This window comes from Myotis davidii, unplaced genomic scaffold (assembly GCF_000327345.1).
Source record: "Myotis davidii unplaced genomic scaffold, ASM32734v1 scaffold1467, whole genome shotgun sequence".
In the NCBI taxonomy this organism is placed as follows: Eukaryota; Metazoa; Chordata; class Mammalia; order Chiroptera; family Vespertilionidae; genus Myotis; species Myotis davidii.
This window is the reverse complement of record NW_006298267.1, coordinates 599793-610138: the sequence shown is the minus strand read 5'-3', so window position 1 is coordinate 610138 and position 10346 is coordinate 599793. Positions and strand designations below refer to the sequence as shown.

The 10346-nt window shown below is 57.8% G+C and overlaps 1 protein-coding gene across 1 annotated transcript in view; it reads right to left on the bottom strand.

The window, feature by feature from the left end:
- TTC39C (tetratricopeptide repeat domain 39C) overlaps positions 1–10346 on the bottom strand; it is a 26191-nt gene that overhangs the window by 4722 nt on the left and 11123 nt on the right. Inside the window, exons 8-12 of the mRNA XM_015570541.1 lie at positions 6218–6311; positions 4860–4967; positions 3919–4028; positions 2603–2726; positions 230–327 (exon numbers count right to left, since the gene is read on the bottom strand). Of these exons, the coding sequence (XP_015426027.1) occupies positions 230–327; positions 2603–2726; positions 3919–4028; positions 4860–4967; positions 6218–6311 (534 nt within the window). The remainder of the gene's footprint in view (positions 1–229; positions 328–2602; positions 2727–3918; positions 4029–4859; positions 4968–6217; positions 6312–10346) is intronic.

The window sequence follows — 10346 nt, the reverse complement described above, 5'->3', positions numbered from 1 at the left end:
GTGAAGGGCGTTGGTAGGAAGGAGGCCGGGGGTGAAGGAAGCGGGTGTGAAGGGTGTTGCAGGAACCCGGGGCTGCACTAAACCTGGCACCAACCAGCACCTGGGCAGCGTAGGGGTGAAGCCCACGTGCGGGGAGGCTGGGTGTGCGGGTGTGCGTGCCTCTTCTTACTGCCCCCCCAACCCGCACGTAGCAGGTTCCGGCCCCGCCCTCCGCAGCGCTGCCGCGTACCTGGGCGGCGTCCTCCGTGTTCCCCAGGCACTTGTGGATGGCCCCCAGCAGCAGGTGCTTCAGCCCCACGGCCGCGGCGTCGTCCACCTCATGGCAGGCTGGAGAGAGGCAGAGGGCGGAGGGACATGGCCTTAGTTCCCCACAGGTCACCCAGAGCGAGTCTTCCACTGTTTACACCACTTGGTTCATGATTCTGCCCCTGAGAACCAGAAGGGCCCTGGACCCCTGGAGGCCCGTGAGGTCCGAAAGGCTGGCGACTGCTGCCCTAGACGGTGTGGCTCAGTGATAGAGCGACGGGCTGCTGGCTGAAGGGTCCCGGGTTCGATTCCAGTCAAGGGCACGGACCTCGGTTGCAGGCTCCTCCCCAGCCCGGGCCCTGGTTGGGGCACATGCAGATGGCAACCCATCCATGTGTTTCTCTCACATTGATGTTTCTGTCTCTCCTTCTCTCTTCCTCTCTCTCCAAAATCAATGGAAACACATCCTCCAGGAGGAACAAAAAAACCAAAAAACCAAAAAAACCCAACAAATCCCCCAGAAGGGTCCCTTCCTCCACCGTTTAGTGAAGATCCTCAAAGAGACGCAGAGGCACAAGCCGCAGGGCCAGGGAGACAACGCAGTAGCTCGGAAACTACGTGGAAGGAGACGACCGAAAGGCCTCACACTCTGGGACCCCGACCACGTGGCCTGGAAAGGCAGCGTCATGGAGGCAGGGACGAGCCCGGTGGGTCCACAGGTCCGGGGGGAGGGCAGGGGGTTTGGGGGTCTGAGGGCCGTGACTGTCTACACGATTCCACCCGTGAGAGTGGACACACACCATTACACGCGTGTCTAACCCCACACTATGCGTGGCACCACGTGTGGATCTCACGTAAACGGGACGTTGGGTGACAGTGACGTGTCGGTGTGGGTGCATCAGCTGCACCAAAGGCTCCCTTGGGTCAGGGGGGGAGGCCGGTGGCTGGGGGCAGCTCGTATAGGGAAGTGAGAGGGGAGCTATGTGGGTCTCTGCGAACCTAAACGGCCCTAAAAAACAAAGCCTATTTACACATTTAATTGCACCATATTGACTTCATAGCCCTGCCGCGGGCACTGGCCGTGCCCGTATGGGCACCGCCCTCGTCACGGAGGTGCTGGACCCTCCCCTCCCCGTCGAGAACCTCGCTGTCCACTGGGGAGGAGGGGGTACGGGCAGAGGGCGCGAGGGAACTTTTCCCAGGACAGGAGAAAGGAGGGATTGGAACACAGCAGAGCGAATAAAGGAGGAAAAGAAGGAATTATTTCTATGGACCAATGAAGACACAGATTTAGGAAGCTTTTATACATGTGTACATACACATACATGCATACACATCCGCACACACGGACACACACCCATACATGCACCAGGACGTTGGGTGGAGCAGCGGGAATCGAACATGAAGAATGGAACCTGAGCCGATAGAACAGCCGCTGCCTCCAAACGCTGGGCTGGGAGTAGCTCCCCATGACGAGCACCCGGCGAGCCCGGCCGGCAGGGCTCAGGGTGAGCGTCCCCCTGTGAACCAGGAGGTCAGGTTCGATTCCCGTCAGGGCACAGGCCCGGGTTGTGGGCTCGATCCCTGGTGGGGGGCGTGGAGGAGGCAGACGATCCATGATTCTCTCTCATCACTGATGTTTCTGTCTCCCTTTCCTTTCCTCTCTGAAATCAATCAAAACATTTTTTTTAAAAAATAGGGGAAATCCCTTTAAAAAATAAAAAAATACGGACTAACCCCAAGGCAGCAGCCATTTGGGGAATGGAGTGCCGCTCACACTCACGCCTGCGTTCGGTCTTTCCTGAGCGCTTATGTGCTGGGAAGGCCCAGGTCCTTGAGATACAGCAGAAACCACACAGAAACCTTCTGCCCTTAAGAAACCGACCTTTTGTTGTTGCGGATTCTCACCCGAGGATACATTCCTACTGATTTTTAGAGAGTGGGATGGAGGGAGAGACAGAGAGAGGAACATCGATGTGAGAGAGACACATCGACTGGCTGCCTCCTGCATGCGCCCGGACCAGGGCCAGGGGTCGAGCCTGTTACTGAATCAAACCTGGGCCCCTTCAGTCCCCGGGCTGACACTCTATCCACTGAGCCAAACCGGCACGGGGTTTTTCAATGTTTTTATGGATTTTTTAGAGAGACAGAGAGGGAGAAGGAGAGAGAGAGAAAGATCAACGACAAGAGAGAATCACGGATCGGCCGCCTCCTGCACACCGTACACTGGGGATGGAGCCCGCAACCCCGGCACATGCCCCAACCTGGAATCGAACCGTGACCTCCTGGTCCGTAGGCTGAGCCTCGGCCTAAGCCCCGCCGGCCAGGCTGGGTTTGGTTTGTGTTTGGGTTTTACCTTGGCTCATCCTCTGCAGGCTGGGGAAGGAGCAGTTGGGGAGGGCCTTCCAGAGGTACAGCACTTCCACGGAGGCCAGCACGCACAGCGCGCGGGTGGGCGCCTGCTTCCGGAACCGCTCCGCCTGCAATGGGTCCGCACGGTCAGGCCACGCGTTTCTTTACAACAGATTCAAACAGGACGTTCATGCTCGGAGACATCACAGGACTCCGTTCAGGGGGGGCGTGAGTCAGCCCCTCCTACAGAGCTACGAGGCCAACACCTTCCGCAAGAAACGCTTGGTCTCCAGTCCCTAGTCTAATGACACATCCCTCTCATTCTTCGCCTCACTCTGCCATCGTGGCTCAGGAGGGATCCGGGAACCTGGGGATGAAACCGGATGCGCTTCCTTCCGTTCACGTGAGTGGGGCTTCTAGACCTGGAGGAGGTCGCTCGGGGGTCAGGGGAGGGGGGTGGTCAGGGGAGGGGAGCCGGGGAGCCGGCTAGTGGTGGTTTGTGGAATTTCTCATTTCCTGCCTAGCTCAGTGCTCTCGGGCCTCACACACTAGTCTGGTTCATCCTCAAACTAAGTCACTGGGCGCTCAGTCGATAAACATTCGTGAAATGAAAACCATGGGACACTCAGGATGTGGCCAGGAGTCAAGTGACGCACGGCAACTCAGCCAAATCTTACTCTTTAAGGTACAGGGCACATTAGGGACGCTGTCCCCGCGGTCCCAGGCCTGTCTGTCGTACACGGGATGTGTGTAATTTTCTTAATCAGATCAAAATGTGATCTGGCCCGGCTGGCGTGGCTCAGCGGTGAGCATCGACCTATGAACCAGGAGGTCAGGGTTCCATTCCCGGTCAGGGCACGTGCCCGGGGTTGTGGGCTCCATCCCCAATGTAGGGTGTGCAGGAGGCAGCCAACAATGATTCTCTCTCACCTTTGATGTTTCCGTCTCTCTCCCCCTTTCCCTTCCTCTCTGAAATCAAATAAAAATATTTTTAAAAGAATGTAATGTGTTCGCTATCCTGGCCGAGGGCCCGCCTCCTTGCCTGAGTGACCTGACCCTCGGGACGATGCTTCCCCCGAGGTGTGCGTGTCGGCTCTCGAGGGTCTGCGAGATCTCCACTCCCTCAAACCCCCACGACTGCTCCGTGACCCGCCACACACCACGCACCGCACTCAGAGCAGAAGTCCGACCGTGCCAGGGGCGAGCCGCGCTTGCCGGGCACGGAGGCTGCCAGCTGTCAATCGGATGCCCTAGGACCCGAGAGGTGGTGTCGGCTGCAAAAGCCCATCCCCAGCAACACCCGCCCGCAGGCCCCACCACCTTCTTCACGGAGAACTGCTCGATCTGGTTGTTCTTCCTCTTGAAGAGCTTCTGCACCTCCTTGAAGATGGCCTGCGCGCCGTCCACGTCGCCGGCGGCCCCCTGGCAAACTGAGAAACGCCGTTTATTCTCACGTGTCGGAGGGAAGTGATCTCAGGGTGACCTGGGCTGGTGGCACTTGGAAATGTGGTCAAATCAACAAACGGGCGCAGACGGGTTAAGGGACGGTGACAGAAAGGACTGTGCCTCCCGCCGGCCACCAGTCCGGGATTTAACAGCCGTTTCCCGGGGTTCCACCAGGGGGCAGCATCTCTCTCTCTCTCTCTCTCTCTCTCTCCCTCCTCCTCCCCGCCCCCTCAGGCCACAGCAGGAAGTCAGGAGAGCTCAGTCCTTCTCAGATATGGCAGGTGTGTCTGCAGGGGCACAAGCAGTGTGGGAACAGCGTGTGCTCTGCACAGTGACTGTACATACAACAGGGCCGGCAGGAAACACACGGTGGGGCGGCTACTCAGAGCCTGAGCCACTGGAAGGACAGAAACGCAAAGAGAAAGACGTGCTGGATTCTTAAAAATTCTCTCAATCCCCAAGAAATAAATGTATTTTAGAAAATGCAGCAGAGAGTAGAGGTAGGGTGAGGCTGCTCAGGGCAACAGCATTCTGAGCCACGGACGTGACCAGCCCAGAGAGGGAGGTGGGGTGTGGGGGTGGGGGAGAGGTGTTTGTTGCTGAAATGGTCAGTGAGCCCAGCATTATGCTGCGGGCCATGCGACAGCACAAAACACGGACACGCTGGGGAAACCGAGGAAGCACAGAGCCCCGCCTCCTCCTGCCGGGATGCTCCCTCTGCGGACGTGTGACCGTGCGCGTCCGAAATGAGAGACGTTGCTGCCACAGGGACAGGCAGTGCTGAAACAGCGCGTGTTCTGCAGAGTCGCACTCACCGGCGGTCAGGTAGGCGTAGTAGCACTGCGACCACCGGGACTCATTCTTTAGCCTCTCGAAGGAGCCAAACGCATCCTGGAAGTTCAGCTCGATCATGCTGCACCAGCCTGGGAGAGAACAGGGTCAGGGCAGCTCGATCAGCTGCACCAGCCTGGGAGGGCACAGGCCTAGCTCAGCTCGATCAGCTGCACCAGCCTGGGAGAGAACAGGGTCAGGGCAGCTCGATCGGCTGCACCAGCCTGGGAGGGCGCAGGCTCAGTGCAGCCGCCAGCTCCGTGTGCGCCCACAGCCCGGCCCGGCGACACACCTCCACCCTGTCATCTCCTCTGTGAGTGCTGTGTGCACACCACCTGAAAACGCTTTCAAAATTATTTTGTTCTCGCCCTAGCTGGTTTGGCTCAGTGGACAGAGCGTTAGCCTGTAGGCCAAAGGGTCCCGGGTTCGATTCCGGTCAAGGGCATGTGTTCGGCAGGGTGCGTGCAGGAGACAACCAATCGATGTGTTTCTCTCACATCGATGTTTCTCTCTGTCTTTCTCTCTCTCCCACTCTCTCTAAAAATCAACAGAAGGATTAAAAAGATAAATAAGTAAAAATAAAATTTTTTTCTCTTAAATATTTTCAGTGTGCCATTTTGATTAAGACTTCACAGCCAGTGACGCAGTAAAGAGGGACTGTGAGGCAAAGATTTCTATAAAACACTCCCACGTGTCGCCGACGGGGTAAGATGACCCCGAGCACAGAGTCCTGTCCAGGGTGGGACGGCACAGGGACAGCCATGCCACGAGGTCACGGAGGGACTCGGTGGCAGGAGCAGGAAACTGTGTCGAATTCTCATGTGCAAGTGAATAATGTATTTACAAATGGTTCCAGTCCATTCAGCTAACACTGACTAACGCTGACTACCCATTATCCTAAATTCAAAATTTCATGAAGAATCAAGTATAAAGACATAATGAGCCCAGCTGGGGAGAGTGGGGGGGTGGCAGCTGAGCATCCACCTATGAACCGGGAGGTCGCAGGTTCCATCCCCAGCAGGGGGTGTGCAGGAGGCAGTGATCCATGATGTCTCTCTCATCGATATTTCTCTCTCTCTCTCTCTCTCCAAGGCAATAAAACATATTTTTTTAAAAAGAAACCATGAGAATCACCAAGACAAGCGGCATTGCTTGTGCTACGCTAGCTGTGTCCTGACGACAGAGGTGGCAGCACTCGATGAGGACAGAGGCGGAGCGGCCCTAGAAGGAGGCGCCCAGGAGAGCGAGGTCACTCTGGGGACAGGAGCTGGTGCGGCTGAGTCGTGAATGCCCCGTTTCCCGACGGAAGGCCCGGCCCTCGCCCTCAGGCCCTCGCACTCACCGATCTCGTACAGGCAGACGTGCTGGATCTCCCTCTGGTCCACGGCGAGCTCCAGGGCCGTGTGGAAGGAGGCCAAGGCACTGTTGATCTGACACTGCGGGGAGAGGAAAGCCAGTCACCGCTGCCCCTGTCATCGCACCACAACTGCCTCCTTCCAAGCAGACTCCTCAACAATCGTTAAAAACCCTGAGCCCATGGAAGAGAGTGGCTCAAAGGCTCCTGGGAAGCCCGGCCAGTGTGGCTCAGCGGTCGACCTATGGACCAGGAGGTCACAGTCTGATTCCCGGTCAGGGCACGTACCCGGTTGCGGGCTCGATTCCATGTGGGGTGTGCAGGAGGCAGCTGATCCGTGATTCTCTCTCTCTCATGGATGTTTCTCTCTCTCCCTCTCCCTTCCTCTCTAAAGTCAATAAAAATATATTTAAAAGCAATAAAAACAAAAGGGAGGCAGAGAGAGTCGACACACACAGACGAGGCGGTGACTCCAGAGGCAGATTGGAGTGATGGGGCCACAAGCCCAGGAATGCGGGGCCACCAGTGCCTGCAAGAGGCAAGGAAGACTCTCCCCAGAGCCCCAAACACCCGACGTCACCCCGGGCAGCTGGCTGGGTGCCTGGCCCCAGAACCATGAGGAAATGAACTCCTGTTGCTTGTACGCCACCAGAGTTGTGGGGATTTGTTACTCAGCTTTAGAAAAGTAATACGGTATATTTCTTTAAAAACGGAGAAGCTTTCGCTGCGAGAGGCACTCAAGCAGAAATAGAAAGTGCTAAGACCATTATCAGATAGTAGTGACATCATCCCAGGAGCAGGCACAGCTCCAGATTCAGTTCTAGTTCCATTCCGATCGCTCACTGAGGAATCAGCGTGAGCAGTCATTGAAACAGTGGAAACAGAGCTCCCCTTACTTTTCACCCAAATAATTTAAAACAAAACTGATCTTGGGGAGCCCTGGCTGGTTTGCCTCAGTGGACAGAGCATCAGCCTGCGGACTGAAGGGTCCTGGGTTCGATTCCAGCCAAGGCCACAGGCCCTTGTTCATACGGTGATGCTCAACCACGGAGCCACGCTGGCCGGATGCATGCTCGCTTATCCCCCCCTTTCACTTTAGAGGAGGCCCTAACGTTGAAGCATTAGGTATCGTTTGCTACACAGTTTTTGTAGATGCCGTCTTTACGGCAGATGGAGGCAGGGATCTGTACTCTTTGATTTTACTAATGACACCACGGAAGCTCTGACCAAGGAAACAACTCGAGGAAAATCCGCTGAGCTATTTACTTGCAGCACCTGCCGTCACGTGCAATGCTGTGAAGTAGCAGGGAAAGAACCACAGCCCAGGATCCCAGCAGCGACTCCCCGCGGGGAAATGCCAGGTCACTACCATTAACTGCACACCAGCTACTCATGAAAACAGTGCTCACACGTCCACATTCGATTTGCAAACACAACTGCATCAAGTCTCGTGTGTGTGGAGGGAAGATGGAATGATCTGAATGTAAAGACAGAACGTAAGGATCGCTGGCTTATTTGTGTGAAGTCGCTCAGTGACGGGAGCCCTCCTTGTCACCTGTAACACGCAGAAGGACACGTGACAGCCCACTTACTCACGGGTGACTCAGCATTAGTGCTGCAGCTGCAGAATCATCCACTGAGAGGCGCGGCTGCAAGGACTCTGACAACAGGTTATGCACTTAACCCCACGCCAGGGCCAGGGCAGGGCAGGCAGGCAGGCTCAGCCCCTTGGGCACAGTGAGCTCAGGGATCCGCCTCTGACAGCAGCACAGACAGGGGTGAAGTCTAGCAATCGACAAGTGCACTTAACGTATTGGCGATGTTACGATCAGCTCCTCCTCCCAGCGAGCAGTCGTCAAACTGCCTGATACGGATGCATCCCACTGGGGAGTAATGACAGAGACACCTTCCGCCAGAATAAAGGCCCTCACTGTGCGGGTCTAAGAATGAAGGCACCCGAGGGCCTGGTGCCTGGAGGAGTGAAGAGAGCCCACAGGACGGGAGGGAGGCCTCCGGTGAAAGGAATGAACAGATGCCAGGGAACGGCTCTCCCCGCACCGCCCTTTCCTGCTCCTATAAATAACCACCCGCACCAGCCGCAGGGCTGCTGCTCTAAGAGCAGATGCAGGCTCGCTCGTCAGCGACACAGGAAACGCTGCCAGCAGCAGCTCCGAGGAGGGTCAAGGAGCGAGAGCCCGGAGCCCGGCCCTGCCCACCAGCGTGGGGCACCTCGGCCCAGCCCCACGGCTGTGAGCCCTCAGGGCCTCTGGCTGTTTTCTCTCCGATAAATTCATCGCCAGAGGGATCCACGTCCCCTTAGCTGTTCCTGCCACAATTGTGAGCACACGGCTAAAAAGCAACACAGCCCTGGCCGGTGTTGCTCAGTGGATAGAGCATGGGCCGCGGATGAAGGGTCCTGGGTTTGATTCCCATCGAGGGCAGGTCCCTCAGCTGCAGGCTCCTCCCCGGCCCCAGTCGGGATGTGCAGGGGAGGCAGCCAATCGATGTGTCTCTCTCACATCCACGTGTCCTTCTCTCCCCGCCCCCACTCTCTCTAAGCATCAGGGCAGGATGAACAACACAACCACCAACAGCAACACCGCCTCCACCCACCCCGGGACGGGGCACCAGAGAAAACGCGACTTCATCGTTCGGTCGAGAGAAAGCACTACAGCCGCTTCTCAAAGGTCCCGTGGGCCATGGAAGGCCCCGCAGGAGAGGCAGAGAGTCAGACAGGACCACACGCCGGGGGAGGTGTGAGCCCTCCCCACCTCCCGGCAGAACCTCCCAGGCAGCAGGACCCTGGGAGGAGGGGCCTGGGGAAGGTGACAAACCCCACGCCAGGGCACCGTCAGGGTCAGTGGGTGACCGTCAGGGTCAGTGGATGACCGTCAGGGTCAGTGGATGACCGTGAGGGTCACGGGAGGACCGTCAGGGTCAGTGGGTGACCGTGAGGGTCACGGGAGGACCGTGAGGGTCACTGGATGACTGTGAGGGTCACGGGAGGACCATCAGGGTCACGGGAGGACCCAGGCCATTAGAACCTCTCGCTGATTCGCTGCTCCATTGGGGAGCCATCACCCAGCACACAGCCGCCTTCCGTCACAGGCGCGATGTCTCACTGACATTTTCATTTTTGTTCAGACCCTCATGTCCTCAAGCAGGAGACGGAAAACAAGGTGCCACGGAGGGACCGCCCCGGCCCGCACCCCCTCAGGGCGTGTCAGTGCCTGGAGTCACAGCCTGGCTCCGGCTGGTGGGCGGGGGCCCGAAGCCTCTGGGCCCTTCCCTTCGCTCTTTGGCGAATCTTTGCCCGAGGACAACTTTCCGTTGGTTTTTAGGGAGAGCGGGATGGGGAGACAGAGAAACATCGACGTGAAAGACACATCGATCAGCTGCCTCCTGCATACGCCCTTCCCAGGCCCGGGATTGAGCACGAAAGCGAGGTCCATGCCCTTGGCGGCACCCTAACCACCGACCCAGCCAGCAGGGCCCCTTCTCTTCTTTCGATAGAAAGCGGATGACATTTTACATCGACGCCACCGGCTGCCCTGGGGACTGGATGGGTGGACCGCACGGATGGCACGTGGGCATAGCAGGCAGGCGAGTGGGGTGGACTGCATGGGTAGTACGCGGGCACAGCAGGCAGGGGAGTGGGGTGGACCGCATGGGTAGTACGCGGGCACAGCAGGCAGGGGAGTGGGGTGGACCGCATGGGTAGTACGCGGGCACAGCAGGCAGGGGAGTGGGGTGGACCGCATGGGTAGTACGCGGGCACAGCAGGCAGGGGAGTGGGGTGGACCGCATGGGTAGTACGCGGGCACAGCAGGCAGAGGAGTGGGGTGGACCGCATGGGTAGTACGCGGGCACAGCAGGCAGGCGAGTGGCGCACACGGAAAATAAAAGCCGAGATGACTTCAGAACTGGTGCCGTCCCTGACATGGCAGGTGGCTCTGTGTGTGTAAACATCCATCGTTAGCACCACGACATTTCAGAGGTGGATTACTAGGAACTGCATGGGAGAGAGAGTATGTTTCCTGTTCTTCATCTAAGAGACTTTCTAACGCTCCTGCCTGCCGCCCAGGCGCCAATCTCGCTCACAGCCTACGCTCTCCCC